The 24,795-nt window shown below is 38.1% G+C and overlaps 2 protein-coding genes across 4 annotated transcripts; one reads left to right on the forward strand and one right to left on the reverse strand.

Annotated features, from left to right (window-relative positions):
- Nucleotides 1–2,324: 2,324 nt before the first annotated feature.
- Nucleotides 2,325–14,068, forward strand: LOC119788320 (signal-transducing adaptor protein 1-like). Of its 2 annotated transcripts, XM_038292577.1 has the most exons (11): nucleotides 2,325–2,655; nucleotides 3,069–3,140; nucleotides 3,339–3,455; nucleotides 4,812–4,868; nucleotides 6,073–6,236; nucleotides 6,599–6,730; nucleotides 6,944–7,013; nucleotides 10,624–10,726; nucleotides 10,803–10,982; nucleotides 11,662–11,840; nucleotides 13,032–14,068. In XM_038292577.1, exons 1-10 carry the CDS (start codon nucleotides 2,557–2,559, stop codon nucleotides 11,799–11,801), a joined length of 1,134 nt encoding a protein of 377 aa, XP_038148505.1. In that variant the 5' UTR covers nucleotides 2,325–2,556; the 3' UTR covers nucleotides 11,802–11,840; nucleotides 13,032–14,068. The 2 variants fall into 2 exon arrangements, with proteins under 2 accessions (XP_038148505.1, XP_038148504.1); XM_038292576.1 differs by lacking the exon at nucleotides 13,032–14,068 and having other exon boundaries at nucleotides 11,662–11,974.
- On the reverse strand, nucleotides 13,822–23,536 carry ankrd13d (ankyrin repeat domain 13 family, member D). Of its 2 annotated transcripts, none has more exons than XM_038292573.1 (16): nucleotides 22,814–23,536; nucleotides 22,579–22,724; nucleotides 22,381–22,505; nucleotides 22,085–22,130; nucleotides 20,657–20,800; nucleotides 20,385–20,574; nucleotides 20,237–20,303; nucleotides 19,625–19,706; nucleotides 18,835–18,896; nucleotides 18,619–18,749; nucleotides 18,375–18,532; nucleotides 18,044–18,157; nucleotides 17,490–17,662; nucleotides 16,103–16,182; nucleotides 15,560–15,793; nucleotides 13,822–14,342 (listed from the first exon to the last, which is right to left on the reverse strand). In XM_038292573.1, the coding sequence occupies exons 1-16, from the start codon at nucleotides 22,894–22,896 to the stop codon at nucleotides 14,279–14,281; spliced, it is 1,899 nt and encodes a 632-aa protein (XP_038148501.1). In that variant the 5' UTR covers nucleotides 22,897–23,536; the 3' UTR covers nucleotides 13,822–14,278. The 2 variants fall into 2 exon arrangements, with proteins under 2 accessions (XP_038148501.1, XP_038148503.1); XM_038292575.1 differs by having other exon boundaries at nucleotides 22,579–22,714; nucleotides 22,813–23,536.
- Between the last annotated feature and the right edge of the window lie 1,259 nt (nucleotides 23,537–24,795).

Below are 24,795 nucleotides of genomic sequence, written 5' to 3' on the forward strand. Positions count from 1 at the left end.
AGAGGTGGAGTATTTAAGGAGAACAGAACAAAGGATGGACTAATGAGCTGAATAAGGAGCAGGTGTGGGTGGAACTGGCAAGAGGGAATCCAAGGGGAAAGAAAACAAGCACAAGGGGGCAACAGAGAGTAACTAAAGAATGCTTGAATATGACGGAAAATAAATCAACAAACAAAACAACTGATAACAGAAAACTGAAAACTCAGAGTCACAACAAATGGGAAGAACCATAACAATAACCCCTTAGGCTGCGATACAACATAAGCTTGGAGTGTTTTTTAATCAACTGCTTGTTTCAAACAGGACTTATTACTTTATGTCTTTCTATCATATTGTAACAGAACCGTCTGTTAACTTAAAAAATAAGCTTGTTTTACCTTATTTAGCCTACTAGTCTAAATGCTATTGAGTTTAAAGAGAAGATAAGTCTAAGGTCCTCCTGAAACGCCTCCATTTTATAAAACATTCAACAAACACCTTAAAAAAACGGTTTCTCATAGTTTGGAAGAGTAAGATTTTATTGTGGGATTCCTCAAAGCTCCATACTTGTTTTACTTTTATTCGACAGTCACTTCAAACAGTAGCTCAAACTATAGACTAAGATATACAGTCATTTGTAGGTCAGCACATTTAATTTAATTCAATAATTCTTTATTGATCCCAAAGAGAAAGTAAACAACGGACTGAAATTTTAATTTTGTAGTCCAAACGAATCAACCTCCATGTTAGAAACAGTTCCAGAATGAATGGTTTTCTCTAAAAAAAAAAAAAATAAATAAATAAAATAATAAAATAAAAGTGCTTTTCAGGCTTTTATTGTCAGTATTTTAGAATATTATCTATAACATTCTCTGCCAGGTCATTCAAATTCTTCTGCTAACATTGGGAAAAATTATTATATTATACTATATTTTATATAACTGTGCTGAATGGTCTCTGGGCCTTTCAGAGCTGCTGATCAGATATGAATCATTTGGATCCCTTAGGCTTTTTGAGACTTTCTTATGCGCTTTTTTTCCTGGACCTGATCTAAGCAAGGCAAGGCAGCCTTCAGTTTTATTTTCCTCTAGAACACATTTTATAAAAAGATCAACCGTTTCAGATCTTGACTAAAACCATGGATGGTGCTTAAGATTTGAAATTGGTCTCCCAGTATATTTTTATATTTGTAATAAGCAGCAGGTTGAAAATTTGTGAGTTCCAAGATATACATTAGGAGTTAATTTACTTTGGATACCAACAGTAATAAAAAGATGTATGTAAGCTGCAGAAGATTACAAACTTTATGGCCTGAGTAATAAAAGTCTGTTTGTGTGATTTAAAGTAATTAAACTTAACTGATCTCACATTGGAGAAATTTACCTCTGCATTTAACCCTTCCCCTGGGGGAGGAGGGGGCTGCCACCGTGAGGCGCCTGGGGAGCAGTGTGGGGTTAAGAGTCTTTGCTCAGAGACCCAGTGTGGAAGTCTGTGGGAGTGGGGCTCGAACTCAGAACCTCAGAACTCTAAGCTCTATATCATTAATTGAATAAATTACCCATTATTGGATTTTTTTTGTGTGGATTAGTACAAATTTAAATGATGCTACACAGTAAAGTGAAAAGTTAAAACTGAAACTGGTTACTCTCTAATTACACTTCCATATGCTTACAAAAACTGAACAAGGTTAAACAAAATTCTAACACTTTAGCAGTTCTGGATAAAGCAGATTTACAAATTAGGTTACTGGAAACCCCCAATGCTAGTAACACCTTAAAATCTACAGTAATAAATACAGAGGTTTTAACAGTAACATATTGTAAATCTTATAAAAAGAGTACTGTAAAATAACAGTAAAATACCCTCAGCCCAGGTGCCAGTATATTACTGTCAATAATGAAAGGCATTTATTTGCAGGCTACTTTTTATCTGAAATTTATAGCAGCAGCTGTTTGAAGTAGAGATTAAAGTAAATCAATAGTATCAATAGTTCAGGAATTTTCACAAAGAGAAATTGGAGCCTTATTTTGTAGTGTATCATATTTTCTCCTTTTTAGTTTTAAGGTATTTTGTTGGACAGCAATAAAGTACTAGGTTTTCATTTATCTAAACTGCAACAGCCGTATATCTACTCACACCTTGTTTTTATGATAATAATTAATCCATCCTGCATTTTCAGGGAGTCAACTTGAAAGAAGTGCATGGATTTATTTGAACAAACACCAACACACTTTATTGCACCTGAGTAGGTTGTGCATATCATCCTGACTTGTGCTTGGGACAAAGTACAAAGGTTGATCATATTTGGGAATTTTTCTTTTTTTTCTTGCACTAACTACTTCCTTCTTTGTAAATCAGCACATGGCTTCCTTATTCAAAGCCAGAGCAGCTCTGAGATTGCATGAAAAAAAGTGATCGCAGCAGGTTTATGGAGAGGTAATAATCTCAGGCAGTAAATCAGGGCAGTTAAGCTCCCACAAAACCAGAAAAGCTCAGTTTTCCCAGGACTCAGCTGGACAGCCTGAGAGCTGAGACCAACCAGACAAGGAGAGGAGGAAACTAGCAGATTCTGTGGAAATGGGGCCGGTAAAGAACCTCATCAAGAGAAGGGAGACGATCACAGCTTTACCTCTCTACTACGCTGGAAACCTGCTTAAGAAAGGATCTAAAGAGAAGGTAGAATTGTTAAAGCTTAAATTATGCCAAAAGTGGAGATTTCCAAACACAGAAAGTTTTTATTAGGGAAGGTATTGTTCATTATGGATTTTTCTACCTGATGAATTAAAAACTTCAAGAGTTACCTCGATACAGAAGCCAAACTATTGTATATATTCTTCTTTGTATTTTAGAATGTTTTACAAAAACTGAAAAATATGATAAATATTTAGTCATAAAAGCAATCTTTCTGAATGCTTGGTTAAAAGTGTTGCTAAATTTTCAGATAAATGAATTGAAACATCAGCTAGTAAAGGAAAGAAAATAACTTTAGTCTATGAGATACACCAGTAGGAGTTTCTTTATTTTCATTTCTGTGCAAAGGTTCAGTTTAATCTGAATGAGTAATCTAGAATAACTTTCATAACTTCCAGGACTTCAAGAGTTTTTATGGGGAGCTCAGAGGATCAACGCTGTTCCTTTATAACAATGACACACAAGAAACGGTAAGTGCACAGCCAAAGTCTATATTTTAGAAAGTTATGTAATCACATTTATTGAATTATGTTTTCTGGAACCATGTTGCCAAAATCAGAAATAAAATAAATCCAGTAGAAGGGCAATAAGGAAGTAGCCTACATGTTTGCTTATATCTAACTAATTAAACCGCCATGTGACTGGCTGCCTGTTTTTTTTTTTTTCAGTACACGGAAAGGCTAGACCTGGAGCTGCTGAAGTCCTTGGAGCTGGAGAGTCCTTACAAAAAGACAACACCTACCATCATCACCTTAAGTTTGCCCAAAGAGGAGGTGCAGTTAAAGGTTTGTAAAATCTTAAACTGACTCCACATACATCACAAAAAAAAGCACAAACAAATTGAATTATTTGAAAACATTTTGCACAGTTACTCTGGGAGTTTAAGTTTTAAATAGGATTTAGGACTGGGGGATGAAGCAGGCATTAAAGATATGTATAACTTTATAGAGCTGGCCATAGTGTATCAATAATCATATCTGTAGGTGACCAATTGATGACCCATACTTTAGACTTCATTGGTTCTTATTTGAATATCATTTAAATGAATTCATGATGCAAATCTAACACTTCACCATATTTAACACGGGTCATGAGGTGATTTTCCATATATATTTGCTCTGTTTTACACACAACCCACCAACCCATCAAATAATTAAAATACTTAAATACATTGTTCTTTTAAGATCTTTATTGCGGTTTGAAACATATTATAGGAGTGTATTTTTTTAACCAACCGTCTAATTAACTATACACAGTTATTAACATAGTAATTAAAAGTACCACTGTCTGTTTTGCTATTGGTGTCATGTTTAAACAACCATCCTATTGAAATCTGGCATGTGCTGCAGTACAGTATAAATACTTCAGTAATAATATAAATAGCTTCAGTATCAGGTAGATTTAAGAAGAATTTTTCGCACCATTATATGTGCAAAGAGACGTCATAGTCTACAATTGCGTAGAGGGCCTACCAGATGTCAGTGTTGGGGCCCCTAAGAGGTCGGGGGCCCTTAAGCAATAGCTGTCTCTGCCTACAGATAGTTACTCCATTGACTGTTTAGTAAACTCCACACATTACCATTCGTAATGGCAGGAAAGAAATTTGTCTTTTTACTGCTGTGTCTACCAAACAACCCATTGGCCAGCAGCTGGCATCTAAAGAGTGTTTTTGAAGGACCTGGAGTCATTCTTCAGTCGTGAGCTTTCGAGTTTCTCATCTATTCTTATATTCAGTGGTAATAAACAAACAAACAAACAAAAAACTTTGTGTAATGTTAAACAGCTTGGATTATGAGGTACTAAGCTAACTACTAAGAAGCTCCTAAAAACACTTTTTTGTCAGGGGTTCCAATAAATTGTAACATTTGTGGGAAATGTGTGTGTGTGGGGGTGAGCATTAGAATTAGTTACCTTGTGAGGACAGTGTACAGTCAATTTTCCAGCATTAGGCTACATTGACGGGATTTACAGGTAGTTGTGAGGATGAGTTAACTGGTCCCCATTAGGCCATTTCTTATTGGATTAGGGTTAGGTTTAGGACTAATAGAGTGCCAACATAACCAATCATATATGTTATTGTGCGTGTGTTGTCTTTTAATTATATTATTAATTATTAATTATTATTTTCTCTGATCATGCAGATGGACAATGCTGACACAGGAGAGGAATGGAGAGGCTACATTTTGACAGTGGTTAATGTAAGTCTACATCTAAAAAACATGAGATATATGAGCTTAAAAACTTATATCTTGATTAACACTAGTTGGAAAAACTTTTCCCAAAGGGATTTGTCCCCTTTTTGACTTTAGATAAATTGCAATTGAAGCAGCACTTCTTAGCAGCCAGCCAACCATTGACTTTAAAACAACTTCAATGCAGAATATAAGCAATGAAAATGACTAAAATTTCGGTTTGTTCCTGATTAAATGCAGTACAAATAAATAATATAGTAGACTATTAGTGTGCTTTAAAAACTGCCAGTTCAATAATAATCTGCTAAAATGGTTTCTATGTACTAACATTGTCATGTAAAGAACAAGACAGGTAGAAATTTGCTTAAAGGTGGGTTATTTTGCCATTGTCCTTCTGCCAGAGCTACAGTACAGTTAATATCACTTCGTCAGTTTCTCTGCTTATGTAAAAAATGCAGAACTCTTTTGGGGCTGCTTTGTAAAATAATTCTGGATTTAAGATACAATGGGCTTGATCTACTGAAGGTTTTCATGTATAAAAACAAGTGGAAACTTTACGGCGAGTGCAAAGCTGATCTACTTACTGGTTCCACCAAGGATTGTGTCTGACAAATGAACAAAAGGCTGAGTTGGAGCCCGTCACAAATAGAACCCTTACATATTTTCTATGGAAAGACTCCTTCCAACACCATGCACATTTAATTGCACCATTGCAAACTCTCCATGGTGGTGGTCAGTTGCACAAAAAACACTATATAATTTACATCACTTTTGCACCTCTTATCAGTTGCAACAAACCCATGAATATCACTGGCATTTTTTTAAGCTTGACCTCTCAATAGCTCTTAGCACAAGGCCCCTAGTTTTTTGGCTTCCAAAGCTAATCCGTATCAAAAAGTTAAACTCTGTATAAAAATGGTTTCTAACAACATATTGCAGAAGTTTCTTCTTAAGATCACTGTAAGATCATTATTCATCAATCAATAACTAATTTTTAAGTCAAACAAAGTTGTGAAGAAAACAAACATTTCCTGGTTCATTGTTAAAGCTCTATCAAAGAAACTTTCCCTTCAAAAATTTGTACCAGAATAAACAGACTAAGTTAAAACTTAAATGGTTTGCTGTATTTAATATACTGCACTATTTTTTAAAGTAGGTTGATTGTCTGAGGCTGACAGCTTTGTCATATCTAATCCATATCCCATTACAGAAAGAGATTCCCAAAAACCTTCAGATGCTTCCTGGTCAGAAAATAAGGCTAGAGGAGACGCTTTCTGAGGAAAAGAAAAGAGCAACCAAGCTGGATCGCCCTGCTCTTCCACCTCGCCCCAGCTTCATGCAGGCCAAAAGCACTTCAGAACCCAAAACCCCTGCGTGAGTTAAATCAAAGGAGCTTCCAACCTATCATCCAATACATCATGTTTGAATGCGTATCCAAACACAATGTAAAAAATAAACAATTAAACTGCATAACATCTAGTTTAACTATCTATGAAGCAGTTTTCTATTTTCTCATAGACTTTCTTCCAGTAAAATTAGGATTCAATAGAAAGAAAAAGGGTTTTGGTTCCTTTTCAAGAAGATTAAGAAATAATAATACTGAAGTATTATGCCTGACAGTATTCACATTGTTAGATTTCATTTTTCTGCATGTTTTATTGAAAAAAAAAAACAAAGTATTATTCTTCCTAGACTGAAAAGTAAAAATGTATATTGGCTTTCTTTGAACCCTGCAGCTGTTTCTTCGACGTGACTCGACAGGAAGCTGAGAAGATGCTTGATTCCAACCCAGAGAATGGGAACATCATTCTCCGCCCATCCACCATGCCCAAAAACTACGCCCTGACGCTCAGACAGCCTACGCCACGGTTTGTTCAAACTAATTTTATCCAGCAGCTCTGATTCTCCCTCAAAAGTTAGAAAAAAATTTATTCTTTAGATGCCATTTTTTAGGTTCAGCAGAAGCAAAAGTGTAGGATAGAAAATATCAAACAGAAAAAAATCAATATCTATCAGTTAGAACTTATTTCAGTATATAAATTCATAGTGATGGTGTTATCTTTATGTCTATTCTGTTGCAGTGGGCCCGTCTTCAAGAACTACAGGGTGACCTCAACCAGCTCTGGCTATGTGATTGAACTGGATAATCCAGTAAGTCTAAAAGACTTGTACTCAAAGTTGAACAGCTGTGCTCACAGTACACAGCTGGGTACGTCTAAATCGCTTTATCTGTATAGCAGCAATGTACAGTACATTGCTGCTAATCTGAAGGCAATTTAAGATGTCGATAAAATCAAATCATACAGACAGATTAGTTAAAAATGTTATGGGAAAATCCAGCTGATTGCATTGAGTCACTGGCTTTGCAGAATTCGCCCATGGATGAAAACATGGAGACAATGGACAGTTCCTGGCATTGCAGCAATCTCTCATACAGAGCATGCATGTAGCGACAGTGGGGAGAGAAACGGACATCAAAACCAGGCTCAGGGTGAACAGGCATCAGAGGTCTACTAATGGTTTAAGCCAGGCATGCACAAAGTCGATCCTCGAGGGCCACTGTCCTGCAGGTTTTACAGGTTTCCTTGCTTTAGCTCAGCTGATTCTGATGGTTGCAGTTCAGCAAAAGCCTGTTAATCATCTATCAATGATAACCAGCTGTGCTGGAGCAGAGAAGCCTCTAAAACCTGCAGGACAGCGGCCCTAGAGGATCAACTTTGAGCATGCCAGGTTTAAGCAAAGCATACACACAGAGGGACATACTGTAGATGAACTGATCTAAAAGTGATTTCTCTATGAGAGAAAGGTCTCGTCTAGGAGAAAAATACAGCTAAGCAGCACAAAGCTAGTAGTCAAGTCTAAAAGATGAAAGTCTATATCGAGTTAGTTTTAATAAAAGCTCAGCTAATGGCTGTGATTATAAAAGCGACAGGGTTAACACCTGTAAGACAGGACCAAGTGTATCATCTGTATAAAAGAACATAGGCTAGCCGCTACACGGAGCTACTATGAAGAGAAAAAAAGAAAAGCAGAGGATAATGAGTTCACGGTGGGGTAATGAAGGTTAAAAGAGATGGTTAATGTGGAGAGATGTGTGGGAGGCTAAAGGAAACAGGGAGAACCATCTGACTGGGCTAAAGTAAATTAAATTGCAGGTTTAAAGATTTGAGAGTAGTAAGAACACCCAAGCCCTAAGCGGTTTTGTTTAAAAACATCCATAAAAACAGAGATTAATACATTATCTCCACCACCAAGGTTCATCTAGGATCCTTCGATGAAAGCATCAGCAGGTATTCACATTCCAGTCATGTGTGGTAGGCCTATGGAAGTATACATACAGACGAAGCTCAGGATAACCTGAGCCACTAACTGCAAGCTTTGCCGAAAAGGAAAGCAGACATGCTGGAAGTTGGTTCCACCAGAGAGGAGCCTGGAAGCTAAAGGTTCTACCACCCATTTTATTTATAGAACCTATACTGTAGGAACACTAAATCTGCTGTCTGGCAGTGAAGACGTCTTTCAGGAACTTAAGAAACAATCTGATCTCTGATGTATGATAGAGGTTTAATATTAGCAGCATTATGCTATATGAGAGAGGAGAATTTTAAATCCTGTTCGGAATTCAGTGAAGGAAAGTTCAAATAAGAGACAAATGATCTCTTTGATTTCTATCAGACCTGTGGCTGTGGTGCTATAGATCAGGTTTTTAACTGTATTTTGTGGACTTCCTAACAGTGAAGAATTAAAATAGTCCAGCCTTGAAGTAACAAATGCAAGGAACAGCTTTTCAGAAAATCCAAAGCTTAAGCAAAGGGTTAGTCTTTGAATATAGTGTCTGTCTCCAGTTGTCATAGGGTGAGAGGTGGGATGCACCCTGTACAGGTCACCAATCCATCACAGAGGAACACAGGAGAAACTACCATGCTTACACATACTCACTACCAAGGACAGAGCTAGCAAGGAACCTGGAGTATCCAGAGAAAACACACAGTTACGGGGAGAATGTACAAACATCATGCAGAAATACTCCAGGCAGGGAATGAAGCCTAAAGACCTGCTTTAAGGCAGCAGTGTACACAAATGCAGCCTTATTACATAAAAAGGCTATCAGAAGAAAACTTGCAATATATTTGCAAACAATTGTTAAAAAAAAAAAAACTAACTTTTATTAGTTTAATTTCTAAAAAATATAAGTCCCACACCATGATTCAAATTACAAGTTCAAATCTTCCTGAAGAGTTACATCCTAAGATATTTGGAACATAACTAAATTATTTCGAAGCTCCTGATGTTCCTTTCGTGTTGTAGTTTTATAAACCATTTAAATGAAGAGACAAACTGAGGTGAAGCTGAGCACTGGAATAAAATAATTTAAAGGACAAGAAACAAATCGGGCAAATGGAAGAATCTAACAGAAAACAATTATAAACTGTGAGCTACTAAACTAAGACTGGGATGGAAGGTGATCAGTAAACCAAAAGAGCTTATTAGAAGTAATCAGCTGAGGCAGAGTAAAGGCAGAGCAGCTGAAGGAGGAAGACTAATTATTAAGAAAAAAACAACTCTGAAAAGGAAACATGAAAGAACACTAATAGCAAACTAAACACAAAAGAATCAAACAATATGAAAAACACTTATCTAACCAAGAAGAGCACAGTGGAACAAAGTATGGCAAGACCTGTTAGAACTTAATAAACAAGGAGATTTTGAAAACTACAAAAGTCAAATTTTAACAGCTAGATATTGTTCCTTTCTGGCAAATGATTATGGTTTGAAATAAATTAGACACTGTCTAATATATGGTTAAATTAATCTGCTCAGATAAAAAATATATATATATATATATATATATATTAAGTTGAATTGTATAAAATGAAATTAAGGTGAGTCATTTCTTGTGATTGTCAGACTCCTTAGATGCATCCCAAGCTGCTGGTTTATTACGTCTATAAAAGGCAGGTTGAATCCTCCTCTGTTTATGAATCTAAAATGCAGCTAAAGCTTTTTGAGTAAGGCCAGATGTATTTCAGTCCATCTTAGATGTTTTCGACTAGCAATAGTTAATGTTGGACAGAACACCAATTCCTTATCAAAGTTCAGCCAGCATAATTTTTAAGAGTTTCAACTCTAAATTTGAGCAACTGCAGGAAACTGTAAATAACTCATGTCTGCTTAAAAAAAAAAAAAGAAAAGAAAAAAACCTCAGGGCTTTTGTTAGACAAAGAGCTAAACTTTAACTGACCTCAAAGTTGCCAGCTGTGTTTCAAAAAGCTATGTCAATATTTTCTTCAATCAGAGGTTCAGGGTAACTCATTAAAACATGATGGAGGCTCTCAGATTTATTCATATTTTAGAATGGAAATTTATGTTAAATGCTTTTCCATTTAGTTCATTAATACTTAAAGATCATTATCATCATTAATACAATAAATATTATGTATATCTGCATGGTGTAAAAGTTTCATTCAAAATATTTCCATCTGGATTGATTGTTTTCTAGGTTTTCTGAATGGCAAAATGTCTGTAAAAAGCTTTTTAGTAGTATCTCACTGGGAGACATCTAGTTTGAAGCAAAGTTCTCTCCTTGCCAGGTTTTAGTTATTTTACACATGTTTAAGTTACGATATTGCAGATAATCTACGTCTCTATTTGCCTCAAGTATAAATATTGTAAAAAATCTATTTGGACAATTTAAAAGATAATTTAATGCTGGTTCCACACATTAAATTATACATTTCATAATACACCCTCTACTCTGCAGATGACGGTCTCCTCACTGGAAGACGTATTAAAGTACTTCCTGGAGAAGACAGAGTACCGTCTCCGTCCCTATGTTGCATCTCAGCCCTACGACGTTCGGATCGGTGAGGCTGAGCTTTGCTCATAAAAAAGGCTAAGTTCACAGCTTCAGATATTAACAGTTTTTGTTCTTTTGGACAGATGTATCCCCTCCCCCAAAGTGTATGAGCATCCCTCCACCTGTAGTCCCCAAAGCCCAGGTGGCACCCATGCTCCGTGGCCAGACCAAAGACAAGCTTCTTCCTCCTACACCCAAGGAAGAGGAGGAATTGTATGTGTACCCAGATGATTCTCCGCCAGTTAATCAAATGTCAAAGAAAGGTAAATACAGAGTCAAACATTGTCTGCACCCTGAGTAAATTTGTGGGGGGACAAACAGACAAAATGTTTATGGCAAAAGGTTAAAAAACACTTCTAGCTGGTTTGGTGAGAAACAGAGGGGGAAATGTGGGAGCATCATGCCCCCTGTGTAGGTCGAAATTTGGTGGACTCACTGATAAAACTTTAAAGTTAATGTTTTTATCTGCCTGTACAGTGTCCTTGGGTGTTGTGATAAGGCGCTTTCAAATAAAATGTATTATTATTATTTATTATTAAAGAAGATGGTAGTTTGGTTTTCCGTCGCAAAAATGGTTTTCTGTCATGGTTTTCTCCATCCCAAGCTCAAAATCCTTTAGCAAAGCTGAGTAAACAGATGTTATCAACTCCTAAGCGAGGATCAATGAACTGAGTGATTGTATACATAGAAAAGCAGATTTCATTCTCTGCCTGATCCAAACTTGGTAACAGTAACTGTTTTCTGTTTGTGGAGTTCATCAGATAATCTGTACTCCTCTGAAAATGAAAATAAAAATAAATAAAGGGTTGAATTTTCATTTTGGTTCCCCCCACATCTTAACTAGAGTGCAGTTAACTGTACCTTCATTGTGCATCAATGTTTTTGCAGATAAATCTGATCTTAACAAATAACATTTTTCTTTTTTGGGGGGGTTCTAATCAGCTCAGATGAATGATGAGCTTCAGTCAATTTTAAAAAAGAGAAAAGAAAACCTCTACACGGAGACTGGAAGAGACGACGAATCCACCTACAAGAATGAAACCTGTGACAGAAACGGCAGAAAGATCCAGTGGTTTAAATAAAGTTAAACTTTCGCATCCTGATCGAGTTTCAAAATTAAGGTGGATCAAATATTTCATGTTTTCCTGCAAATACCTGTGGTGATAGTAAAAATGTGTAGAGTTTAAATTATGAATAAATCAGTTCTCAGTTGATAACGTGTGAGAGGGCCAAACACTATTCAGAGATTAAAAAACAGCCAAGCAATCACACAAATACAAGTTTGGGTTAATTTATTTCATAGCATTTTTGTTGTTTTTTGTGACATAGGATTATATAATATAGTTAAAAAGTGAAAACTGTAATTAGATTTTCTTTTAAATTAGGAAATAAAGTGATCATTAAAGATGTCTCCTAAGTTACACCAGAAATCCACAGATGAGAACATCTAGGAGAGTTAGAGTAGGGGGAGAAAGGAGCAAATACCGAAAAACATTTATTTCTTAAGCTTTTTGATAGAAATTATGATTTCAAATGAGTTGCACTCTTTGTTCCGATCAGAAAGGTCTTGTAAAACTCAGATGTTTATTTTAAAAGCATGTATTACAGTATATATTCCCTCACTGTGCGATGTACGACCCATGCACTCTTTTACATGCAAAAAACAGTAAAAGCTGCAGATTTCTGTGTAAACAGTTTAAGAAACACTTATGTAGAAATTACTATAAAACTGATAAGTTGATGAGCAAAGTCTGAAATAGCAAAAAAAAAAATGTAAAGAAAAAAGGTTTTCTGTAAAGTCTCACTTTAGTGTTTAAGGAAATGTAAATTTTTTAGGTTTATGTGCTGAAAAGGCTTTATTGCCTTATATAGCATCCTTCATGGCACTATACTTACTTAGCAACAAAACAGTACATGCTGAAGGTCAAGTATGAGTCTTAGCAATAATAAGGTCTCTAATGGCTGATTCTTATGCAATTAGATATATTAAGAGGTTTTGGCATAAACATAGAATGTCTGTATAAACATTCTTTTAGGATCGAAGCAACGTTTGGCTCTGACCAGCACAAGTGAATTCCAGGAAGCTTTCAACATGATATTCCTGTGCATGTGCAGTTACATAATGCGATGTTGAAACTATAAAACAGCCTGAGATTAAATGAGAGTTTCAGGAGGAAAAACTGAGATGTGACGATGTAGCGCTGAACGTATGAAGTGTTTAAGAGAGCTGCATGGATTCGGATTTGTAATTAAATGTTTCCCCCCTCCAGATGATAAAGTAGTGTGAATCGTTGCCTTCTATCTGTCGTAAGGGCCGGGAATCAAACCCTGGTCAACTGCTCGGAAGGCAGCTATGCTAACTACTATACCACCAACCTACCCAGGAACTCTGTGATGAGAAGAACCTTACAGAGCAATAGAAAAGGTGATTAAGCTTGTATTTATCTCACACTCAGCTTTGTTAACAAATATTTAAATTATAAGATTTCTGAAATAATTGTGGAGCGATTTGAAGCTGTAACACTGATTGCACAGTAGGATTGGACTGCCATTTTCTTTGAGTAAAGTTTTCCTCCTGTTTTTGTTATCTTAGGAAGGTAAGATGATTGTAATTTCTTTCATGTTTCTTTGAACAGGTAAGATGATTTAACAAAATATAGACTATTTTGTTTGTTGTTTTGGCCTGAGGTCCAATCTGAAGTCCTACAATCGTGTTACGTGATTTATTTCATTATTATCAGAAAGGTTAATTCTCTGAGTTTTACATTTTACAAATTAGTGGAGGATATTTGAAAATGTTAATAATTGCAGATAAGGGAGAAGAAAAACCAAGAGGCAATGGGACATTACTGCAACATCAAAAGTTATGTCATAAGGGAATTCTACCAATGAGCTTCCACATATGTACTTTTTAATTTCACTTTGCACCACCAAGACCGCATACTATTGTGTAGTATTATATAAGGTATTATGAGGAATTTGCTGGCTAGGATTTTCAGTTTAGAAAGCTGCTTAAATATCAGTTTTGGTTTAAAATGTGTTTATTATTGTAAAAATGTCTAATTATTTTGTACAATGTTTAAAGAAAAACATAAAACAGCAAACATGTAAAATATTTTAATGAAAGTTGAAAACACAGAGACCATAATCCAGGATGATCTTCATTCTTTATTTTTCATACTTATGAGTAGTCCAACATAAAGATTTTAAAGTTGTTGTTTTTACACTGAATTATGTTTTAGTGTTTTAGTGTCTTCATTAGTTTAGTGGATCATATAAGCTTAAGGATCAATCATCACTCAAAGAACAGCAAGACTGTGAAAAATATTCAATAAAAAAAAGAAAACGCTCCCTTTTGTCTCCTTCACTTAAAGTGTACAGTATTGTATTCAGAGTGACTGTTTCCAGAGACTCTTAACATTTCCTACATTCTGTTAGCAGCCTTCATGTGAGAAAAACAAATAGAATATAAGGAATAAATTAATGTATAGAGATTCCATAATAAAACTGAATAAATTAAGGTGATTGTTCTTCAGTGTGCAGCTGCTGTGCGGCAGCATCACTTCTCAGTCAGAGACAGCTGCAGGATCCTCTCCAGCTCCTCCTCTTCTTCCTTACGTTTCCTGGAGCAGAAAGAAAAATCAGGGTTTACTAGTTTTTCCCAGGATTATGCTGCAAAGTCAAACAGGATGTCTAATAGCTTCATTCAGGTTTGATCCCAACTGGGGTGGTATAAGAGCCTCTACAGTATGCACATCTCCACCACTTCCTGAACTGAGAGCAGCTCTTCTTTTTTCTACTGGATGAACCGATTAATCTAGATGAATTCATCACTGATTAATCAACTGATTCATCACCTAGATGAATCAGTTAATCCAACAGAAAAATACAGGAAACAAAAAACTTGCCTTCAGTTCAGGGAGTAGTGAAGTTGTGTATAGAGCCCATTAATTGCATTTGCAACACAATCACATTTTATTCTGCCGTTTGGTTTTGTAATCCCTGTAAGTGTGCATTAATTTGATTATTTGCAAGGATTGCTTTTATCAGATAAAAAAAGCCCTGTGTGACTGGCTGGTTCATTTAAATACAGTGTTAAGTTGTGAGCACAGAGAAAAAGTCAAGCACACAGATACATTGTTGAACGCATCTTGTCAGAGTTGAGCGTGGGGAAGACAGGTTTTGAGTGAGGGTGTACGCTGCACGCTCAGGTAGGTGGCACAGAAATTATACAATAGACATACTCCTCTGATCCTGCTCTGTCATTCTTCCTCCAGCAGTTATCCCCTAGGGCAGGGGTCACCAACCTTTTTAAGGCCAAGTGCTACTTCATGGGTACTGAGTCATAGGAAGGGCTACCAATACTGGAGGAGTCAGAGCTGCTGCTCTGAGTTGTTCAATCTTAGTGTTTATGCTGACATATACCAGTATGTTCCTGTGCAACGTGCTGCTGCTTCATTAAAAGAGGCGGTCATACCTGCTGCATATTTGGTGAAAACCTGAACAATTTTGGTCCAGAGCTCATTCTCATTGGTTGGCATTGAGCCCAACTTAGTGTAAAAGCATGCAATGGAGATGCGGTGTGATGAGAAGGGTTTATCCAATTACGAGCAAGAATTCTGACCCTCTTAGTATTCATTATTTTTCAAACCCAATACCAGCTTAAGCATTTCTTTAAATTTAGCTTATGTTTCTAAACAGCAATAAACATATTTTGTTGCACAGATTTTCCTCTCCTCAGAGATAATGATGAAGATAAACAGATCCCTAACAGAGAGATTTTAACTTAATTTGGTCAGTGAGGTTTTTTAGCCTCAGGTAACAAACAAGCAGCCCCCACCTGTCGTTCTCCTCCTGCTCCCTGCATGACAGCTCCATGGCGAGCCGCAGCTGCTCGTCGAAGCTGTTCGCCACGCCAAGGTGTCCTGAAAGCCTCGGATCGGTGGCAGCACTGTAGGAGAGGGGCAGGGTGGAGGCGGGGTCTTGAGGGGACAACGAGGACGGCAGGCCGGGGTCGGCCGTCTCTTCTCCTTCTCTGCTGGCCAGAGAGATGGAGAGGGACTCCTGGATCGCCCTGAGACAAAAACAGGTCTGTTAGATGGCTGTATTCAGAGTCGTTTAAGGAGAGCGTTGATTTAATTTAATTAGAGGACAAATGAGAGGAGCTGCTCCCAGAGGAGGGAATAAAGCTAATTACTGAGCTCTTGTTTAATATCTGTTCATTAAATTACAATTCAGGCCAAAACTTCTACTGAAGACAAAGGATTTATAAAGATATCAGAACCTCTGCTTAAATCTTGGTAATAAGAACATTTTTAATGATTAAATAATAAATACTTCATCTATCTCATACAAACAGTTGAGTCCATCTACAGTTTCTCACCTTTCCAGCTGAGAGTCTTCCTCATACAGCGGAGATTGCGGCCCCGGGCGGCTGTTAGTCAGCGCCTCCCAGATGGTCACCTGAACATTTAGAAGAAAACGTTTCCAAGTTTTAGATATAAAAGGTTCTTGGAGGGGATTTAAATAATCAATTACCCCAACAGAACAATCCAAAGAGTTAAATAAAGAGCTCAGTGTTCTGCAACTGGAAACGGATGCAAACAGATGCAAAGACCCATGCAAATAAATAAAGTTCCTACTGCAGAGGCTAAACCAGAGTAGACCAAGTCTACCAATAATTGAAATCTTTTTAAGTTCTTGGTCAATTTCAACATTTTTAAGCCAACAATGAATTCACTTTTTACCACATTTAACTTTTGTATTTGCATCTCTCTAAATGTATTTGCATTAAGTCACAAACTATTCCCACCCTTTGATCTTCATCACATTTGATCATATTCCAACTGTAAACTTTGATTAAGATTTGATGTCAGAGACCAACACAAAACAGGGACTGACTGCTGAGTTTTTTCATTATTTTACAAAAAACTAAATCTGCTCTCAAACAACCAAAGAGCTCTTTGAGCTTAACTGAGAGGACAGGCAATGAGGGAGTGAATGAATCAGGCAGCTAAAAGGCACATGGTTACTCTGGAAGAGCTGCAGAGATTCACAGCTCAGGTACACACTTCTACCGAAAGGATAGGATAGGAAAGGTCTTCCACAAATTTGGTCTTTGTTGCGAGATGAAAGGCTTGAGAGGGCCGGTACATACTTAGACCCCCAGCACTGACAAATGGGAAAGGACAACCAATCATATTTAAGGGGAAATCTATGGAGCTAAATACGAAGAGCCGAAAACAGCCCTAAAGATTCAGGAAGTGCAGCAAATTAACATCTAATTGGCAGCTTCTCTTAGTTTATCATCATTCAGTCAAAGTCCAGCCTTTAATCCACCTTTAGATTTAATATAACATTCTATTCTTCATTTCAAACAGAAGAGGAATATTAGGGGCGTTTAATTAATGTGGAAATAAATAGGAGGGAAATCTGGAGCTTAGAATCATTCTCTACCTGCACTAGGAGTGTCTATTCTAGAAAATCAAAACACCACATCTTCCTTTATATCTATAGCAGTACTCCACACCTCATAAGGTTCATAATCCAATACACTTCAGAGCACTCATTCTAGCTGCCTTATATCTCTTCTTCCTGGTCTATTAAATGACAGTCTACTCAACTTTATAACTTAAATGTTATTGCTAGCAAACTTCATCACATTTTACTTGCTATAATAAATCCATCCATCGATAAATCTACCCTAAGCAAAGTCTCCTCTCTACTGATGAGCTGTAATCTTCGTGGCGGACTGGGAATGGAGCTCAGACCTGATCGCTCTCGGTTCCAGCGTCCAGCAGACTCTGCTGGATGGCGAACTGCAGCAGGTTGTCATCCTCATCCCTCAGGGGCTCGCTGCGGCCCGGCCCCAGCGTGGTGTAGTCCGGAGGGGGCTCGAACACAGAGGGGTCAACCTCGCAATTGAAATCAGAGGGGCACTGCCCTGAAAAGAAAAATAAAAGTGTGATAGATTAAAACCTGGGAGCGACTAGGATTACAGCCAGAAATCAATCATCTTCTGTGATTGATTCACACAGAGGGCTTCTGATCAGCAATAGCATCCAGAAACTAGGCATGTGGAAAATAAAACCACATTACAGCACTTCCTACATGCTTTATTGAACATTAAAGTAAAAAAAGAAGCTGCTTTATTAAGGACAGTTGTGCAAAACCTCACAATTCATAGAGTATTAGAAAATACTACAATAAACTGTTCAATTTATTTGATGTTTCTTTTTTAGTTGTTGCCCTGTTATGTGTGGAAGGAGCTGCATATAATATTTTTCATATATATTTTTGGGGCGTTTCTCTGACTCATAATTACCAGCTTCTCCAGGGTTCTCCGGCTGATGAACCGTCACCGAGCTGACCGGCTCGTCACAGCCGCACAGATTACTGAACGTCACTCTGGCATTCAAAACATGAAAGAGCGGGATCTCTAAGGGACAGAGAGGGAGATTAATCAAACAGAAGATTAGGAGATGCTGATGGGCAGACGGTTAATATCTAATTATTACACAAGACATCTCTGCAACAAAGGAAACTAGATAGGAATCCTTCCGCTGTTGCTTTAGTGCATTAAACACGTTGGCTCCTAAAACGGCAAAGCTGCAGAGAAGATTCTTCCAGGTATTAAGTGTTATGTCCGCTCTCACCTATCTTGACAGGGAAGCCTGGAGGGAGCCGCAGGGTGATGAAGTCTCGCAGTTTAGCAAAGTGGGCGTTTGAAATGGCCATGAGGTCTATGATGGGCGTCACCTGCTCAGCCAGGGACAGAGGGTGTGTCTCACTCAGCCAGAGTGTGGCTTTAAACCTGGCAAACAGAAGGAAGACGGAAAAAGGAAAATGTTGTGACGTAAAACATGATGCTGACCTGAAGCCGCTCTGCCATTACCGCACCTCTGCACCTTGCTGGTGAGCTCGACGGGGCGTCCGATGTCCCGGCCGTTCAGGTTGAACTCGGGGTTGAAGTATTCCTCGGCAGTGATGGCCGTGGGGTTGTGAGGACTGGCACACTGGGACATGTTGCTCTGAAAGGGACAAGGCAGCTGTGAGTGTTTGTGAAAGGATGAACGAGCCGGTGAGCAAATAAACACGTTCTATGGAGACTCTTACCCCGTTATGAGCAGTGTGCTGTTCTGCGATTCCCAGGAAAGACTGCAGAGGAGTCTTTGAGCCTGAGAAAAACAACAAATACATTTGCTTAATCAATACAGCAAGATATAGGATTGATATTTTAAACTATATTAGGTGAAACATATAAATACTTCTAAATGTGTGTAAAATATTTATCATCCTATCAATCCATTCAGGTTGTTTATCTCTTATTTTTTATGCAGCCAAACCTGTGGTCCATTTCCCACAGGGATCTCTGATGACCAAGTGTCACTATCTGCATGTTGGCCCGACCCCAAGTTTCCCTCACATAGACTGAATTTGTTTTGTGAGCTGCACACATAAAATAAACTTATGTTTTTTTTTTTGTTGAGTAAGAAAGCAGATCTTAGAAATAGAACTGATACAAACAAAACTCCAGTAAATGTGGATGAAACTCGCAATAAAGAAGCAGCTGTTGGTGTTACTGAAATCCAAAAGGTTCATGGTGCATTTAATTACCTGTCGAGAGTTTACAACCTGAAACAAGTCAGCTGTTTAGATACAGCTCAATCCAATTCTCAATAGGCCTCCATGGTGAGCTCAAAGCTTTAGATATTGTTTTATAATGAAACACTGCTTTGATGTTCTTTTTATTTTTTTTTAGAATAAATGCAGCCAGATAAAATTAGTTATTTTGTTGTAAAAGGAAAAAAACAAACAATGACTGCAGTGACTAAATTACCTTGACAACCCCCACATCCTATAGACATAATGATAGTTACAGTTCCTATGTCGCATGTCTTCTCACCTTTGCTTCTTGACTTGTCCTGGTCTGATAAATGCTCCGTCCTCGAACGGGTCACCAGTTCCACATTGGTGGCGCTGTAAACCTGAAAACACAAAAGAGAAAACATGGACGTCTCTTCAAGCCTTCAATAAAGCTCCAAACAGTAGCGATCAGCATCAGATCAAACACATCTTTGGAGTCACACGCCACTCAGACATGGAAAAGACGCTTTATTGGTTAAGTTGTCAAACATGAATAAAGGTTTATCAGTGTGTGACCCTGAAGAAATATCAAATCACACTTGGTTGGGCTGGAAAAAGAAACTGTTATTCAAACATTCATCAAGAGCTCCTCGGATCAAAAGAGGAATTATATGATGATAATGAAAGGATTAATAGCAGCGATCTGAGGACATTCAGATGAGTCAGAGATTAAGTCAGACAAGAGGAATAAAGGATCATATGCAACTTTATACACCCTATAGGTCAGTTGTAATGAGACACCTTTGAACTACACACAGAAATATATAAAACATAATGAAGTATAACTTTTACTGATAGAAAATAACTAAAATAATAAATACATTTTACGTGGGAAACAATCAGCACCACATTTGATCAGCAGTCTCTTTACCTTGGCTTCGTAACCGCTGACAACCTCTGTCTTCTCAGAACGCCAGCCCCAGATTCCTGACTTGTTCCTGTGTAAAATAAAGACAGACAGTAGGTCATGCACGGATGTTATCTACATAGACAGCGAGGTTCGGATATCCAGCTGTTACCGCTCAAAGGAAATGTTGCGCGTGTTGAGGTGTGTGGAGACGATGGGCGATGTGAGCCTCTGGGCCGTGTTCTCCTGGGAAGGCTGCATGGCTGCCAGGAGGGAGGGTGCATCACGAGGGGACAACACCAGGGGTTCAGTGTAAACCACCTGCTTCTCATGGTCCACCTCCATCACCACTGCACCATCATCTAAGGGAGAGAGACGGTAAGTCAGCAAATGTAAAATAGACTTGGAATCTTCTCTGGTTCATTGATGGTTTTTATCACTCACCTCCACCCTTGAAAATATAGCTGCGCCGTCCTTTTAGCCAAGTCATGTGTTCGAAGCCCAAGAGGGTGGTGTCAACACGGAGGCATGAGCCGCTTTTCCAAACCCGGTAGACATCACTGGGGCAAACCTTTGACACCAAGGGAACTGGGATGAGAGCAGAGGAAGAGGAGAAATATTTTATACAGAAAGGGACAGAGAAAGACACAAAGTGGTAACAAAAGAAGGTACATTACATGAAAATCTGATTTTATGTCTTTACCAGAGCAAAATTTGCCATCATTGGTCTTGCCGTTTTTTTTAAATATCAAACAAACTAAGGTTAATGCCTAGCAACCTTTTTTCCACTCAAGGCTCCTGATGTTTTCACATCATTGATTTTTGTTATCCACTTGCTATAAAAGGAATCACTTATACATTAGCCTAAGGCAACAAATCTATGAGGCCAGGTCTGAAGAGCCAAGACATAAAACATTTCAATTTGCATAACAATTTCTAAAATGTACTTTTTTTTACCAGTTAAAAAAAGGAAGATATTTCACCTAAAACATTTTTTTAGCTAATCAAATATGACACAATCTGATTCCTACATAGACTTCTGAGTATGGGATAGAACAAGGGTGGGCAATTCCAGTTCCTAAGGGCCGGTATCATGCAACTTTTAGATGCAAGTTGGGTTCAACACACCTGAATCAAGTAATTAGATGATTGAGAGGACTCTGGAGGAACTGTCTGCATACTGGGGAGGTAACTCAGCCATTTGATTCAGGTGTGTTGGTCCAAAGACGGCTCTAAAAGTTGCAGGATACCGGCCCCCAGGAACTGGCCGGTAGAAACCGACAGATCAAGTTTGTGCTGATGGTAAAGACTATGTTTTTCTTTTTTTATTCCTAAATTCTGACTTGTTTTTCTGCACATTAATAGCATATATATATATATATATATATATATATATATATATATATATATATATATATATATATATATATATATATATATATATAAACAGATTAGCTGGGGGCTTTCTTAGTACATTTAGTAGCAATAAACGCAACACAAAATTGAAGCATTACAAAATTATCAGTATTCACGTTTCTTAGCATGTCTTAAACTATTATTAGATGTTAAATTAACTAATCATAAACCATCAACATACAAGCTGATCATTTTGAAAGAAAAAATTGTTGCATGCTCTTGGTTTTAAGAACCCCCGATTTTTCAAAATCTTAACAGTTGCTGACCGATCAGAAACGAAATAAATTGCACATTTCCAGTCTTTGCTCTGGTGATGAGTGTTTGTTTTCCTCCATCTCTCATCCCTGGTATCTAAAGGTGTCATTTTAATGTGGACATCCTCTGCAGCTAGCAGGAGCTGTCCAGCCTCTGTGGTGCTGAAATACACCTCTGTATGGAAACCTGAACTCCACTCACCCCAGCTGGTGAACTCCCACTTCATCTCCACATAAAAGTCCCGCGCCTAAAAGCACAAAAGAAGTGTGTTCACAAGTTGATGAGGCAAAACTTTCCTCAAACATCTGCCATCTTCTCGTGAAGATTTTTAGACCCTGAAATACCTTGAAAACATTGATCAAAGCAGAAAACATAACGTAGACAGTGTAGGTCCCTGATTTAACTGGAAGCATCTTTGAAAAGTTGACTTTAGAACATCAGAGAGGAGTGTGTGGATTAATAAAATGAAATATTATAGATTAAAGGAGGATTTTGACCTGTCTCAGTTTGCTGAGAAGCTCCGGGATGCCCGCCAGTCTCTCAGTAGCTCGCTTAAAGTCTCTGTACTGAAGCACCAGCTGCACCAGCTCTGGGTCCCCGGTGCTCACCGCCTCCTGCAAGACTGAAGCAAATATCCAGGCGGTTAAACTGACAGCAGGCTGGGGACGCGGGGCAGCAGCTTAAAGGGCACTTACTGGTCCAACCCTGTGAGTTGCAATAGGTCGGGTCTGCAGAGTACCTGAGCAACACCCGGGTGGACTCCAGGTGGCCCAGACATACAGCCAGCTCCAGAGGGGTGCGCCCCCGCGGATCCAGTCGATCCAGATCCTGCTGCACCTCCGATTAAACCCAAACAGAAGCTGCGTCAGCGCACTGCGGCGCCACAGAAAAGCGCACCTGTAGGAAAGCCTCCATCCGAGCAGACTCACCTCTTTCTTCTGCAGCTCACGGTCCAACTCTAGGTACTGATTGTTCCAGACGAGAACATGCAAAGGAAAGGCCTCCTGAGCCATGGCCGACAAAGACTTTTAGAAGGGATCGCACAGAAATTGATCGCCGCTGGCTAGCTAACTAGCTAGCTTCGGCGGTTTGCTTGGAAATGTTAAAAACTATGAGAGAAAAAGTTTGTCACTTGGAGAAAAAGCCACTTGGTTGCCTAATGGATATATCTACTGTTAAGCAGTAAAGCTTGTAGTGGGAAAACAGCCCACTAGTTAACTAGCAGCTAGGCTGGCTAACCTTAGCTAACTAGCTAACAACATTGTTTTCAGCCTCTGTTTGCTGCTGGTTTCCATTCTGCAGGATGGGTTTGGTTCAAACAACAAACCAAGAGGAGTTTCCTTTCATGCTTATTAAATACGCATCGTGGAGCAGTCAAAGAAACTAAAAGCAGATATAAAAGTTAGCTAGCTTGCCCCCCCGGTGCAGATGAGAGCATTCTCTGTTTCCATCGCTGCTGTAACCAAAATAAAGCAGATGTGGTCCCCTGTTCCGCTTCCACATCCAGGTCACTCCAGTTCAGAGCCAGAGGAGATGATGGCAGCTGATCCTCTGTCTACAACTTTACCACAATTACCAGCTGCGTTTATCTAGATGGAAGAGGCTTTGTTTCCAGGTGGCAGAGATGCTGGGTGGAGCCCACAGGGAAGGAGCTTATTTTCTTTTTTTTTTCTACTGTCAGCCATCCATGCAAATCTTAGAGCTGTGTTCAAGTGTTTCCTCCCATAGATTACCTTTTTTTTTTAATCTAACAGTTGATTGTATGACAACTTAAAAATGCATTTTAAAAGGAAAGATTTATTATATGAAAAGGGAAAATCAAATGTCCCTCTCATGTCTGAACATGATTAACCACATTGATTGCACTGGTGATACTATGGGCTGATTAATGCCTGAGCTGAAGATTAAAACGGTTTATTGAACCTGACAACAAAAAATGGATTAAAAAAAAAAAGAAGCAAAACATCTGGCCCACATCTAATGAAATTCTAGTACATGTAAGCAAAGTCGCAGACTTCTATCAGTCTGGGGAGGAAAGACTAAATTGAAAGACATTATCCATTAGAAGTCATTATCCACAAACTGTGAAAATAAGCAGCAACTACAAGCCACTCAAAAAGGAATACTTTTATGTAAAAAACAAAAAATAGAAATTAAAAACTGTTGAAAACTGAATACAAATGCTAATATTTGTCAAACAGAAGTAGATTTTTTTTAAGGTATGTGTCCACTTAAACCTGGTGTAAGACTTTATGCCATTCAGATAAAATAACATCCTACAGTGAAACAAGTTGTGATGGCTGCTTTGGAAAATTGAATTAAAAGAATAACGAACTCTGCCTCAGTGATCGGTTCAAGATAGAAAAGCACTTTGGTTTTGCAACGGCACACCAGATGGTCCATCTCTGAATACTCGGTAGAAACATGGTTTTAGCAAGATCTTCTTAAGGTAGACGAGTCTGAAGGAGATGCCATAGAACCCATACCCATGAATAGTCTGCTCAGTAACAATAGTGTCAATTTTAAAATAAATTACAAGGGACCAACTTTCTCCACAGCATTCTAAATAAATCATAGCTTTCATTAATAACATTCATTTTAGAACTCCATTTATCTTTTTCCTATTAAAATGCATTTGCTCTAAAGTGTTTTAGAGGTGTGGTAGAGTCGGTAATTACTCGGTAATCACTGTCAATTTTCTTTATTTTTCTTGAAAAATAACATGGAAGTTGAAAAAAAAAAAGCTTCTGAAAATAATTACAATGCTACAGGATCTGTCCGTTTATAGTCTAAAAGAAAAACACATTTACACAAAGTAAATATTTATATAATTATATTCATTCTCAAGAGATATGGCCAGGAGAGCAGACAGGAGGAGAGCTTGGTTTCAGAGATCTAACACTTGAAGGGAA

Source organism: Cyprinodon tularosa, unplaced genomic scaffold, assembly GCF_016077235.1.
Source record: "Cyprinodon tularosa strain WSP-4 unplaced genomic scaffold, ASM1607723v1 ctg314, whole genome shotgun sequence".
Classification (NCBI taxonomy): Eukaryota; Metazoa; Chordata; class Actinopteri; order Cyprinodontiformes; family Cyprinodontidae; genus Cyprinodon; species Cyprinodon tularosa.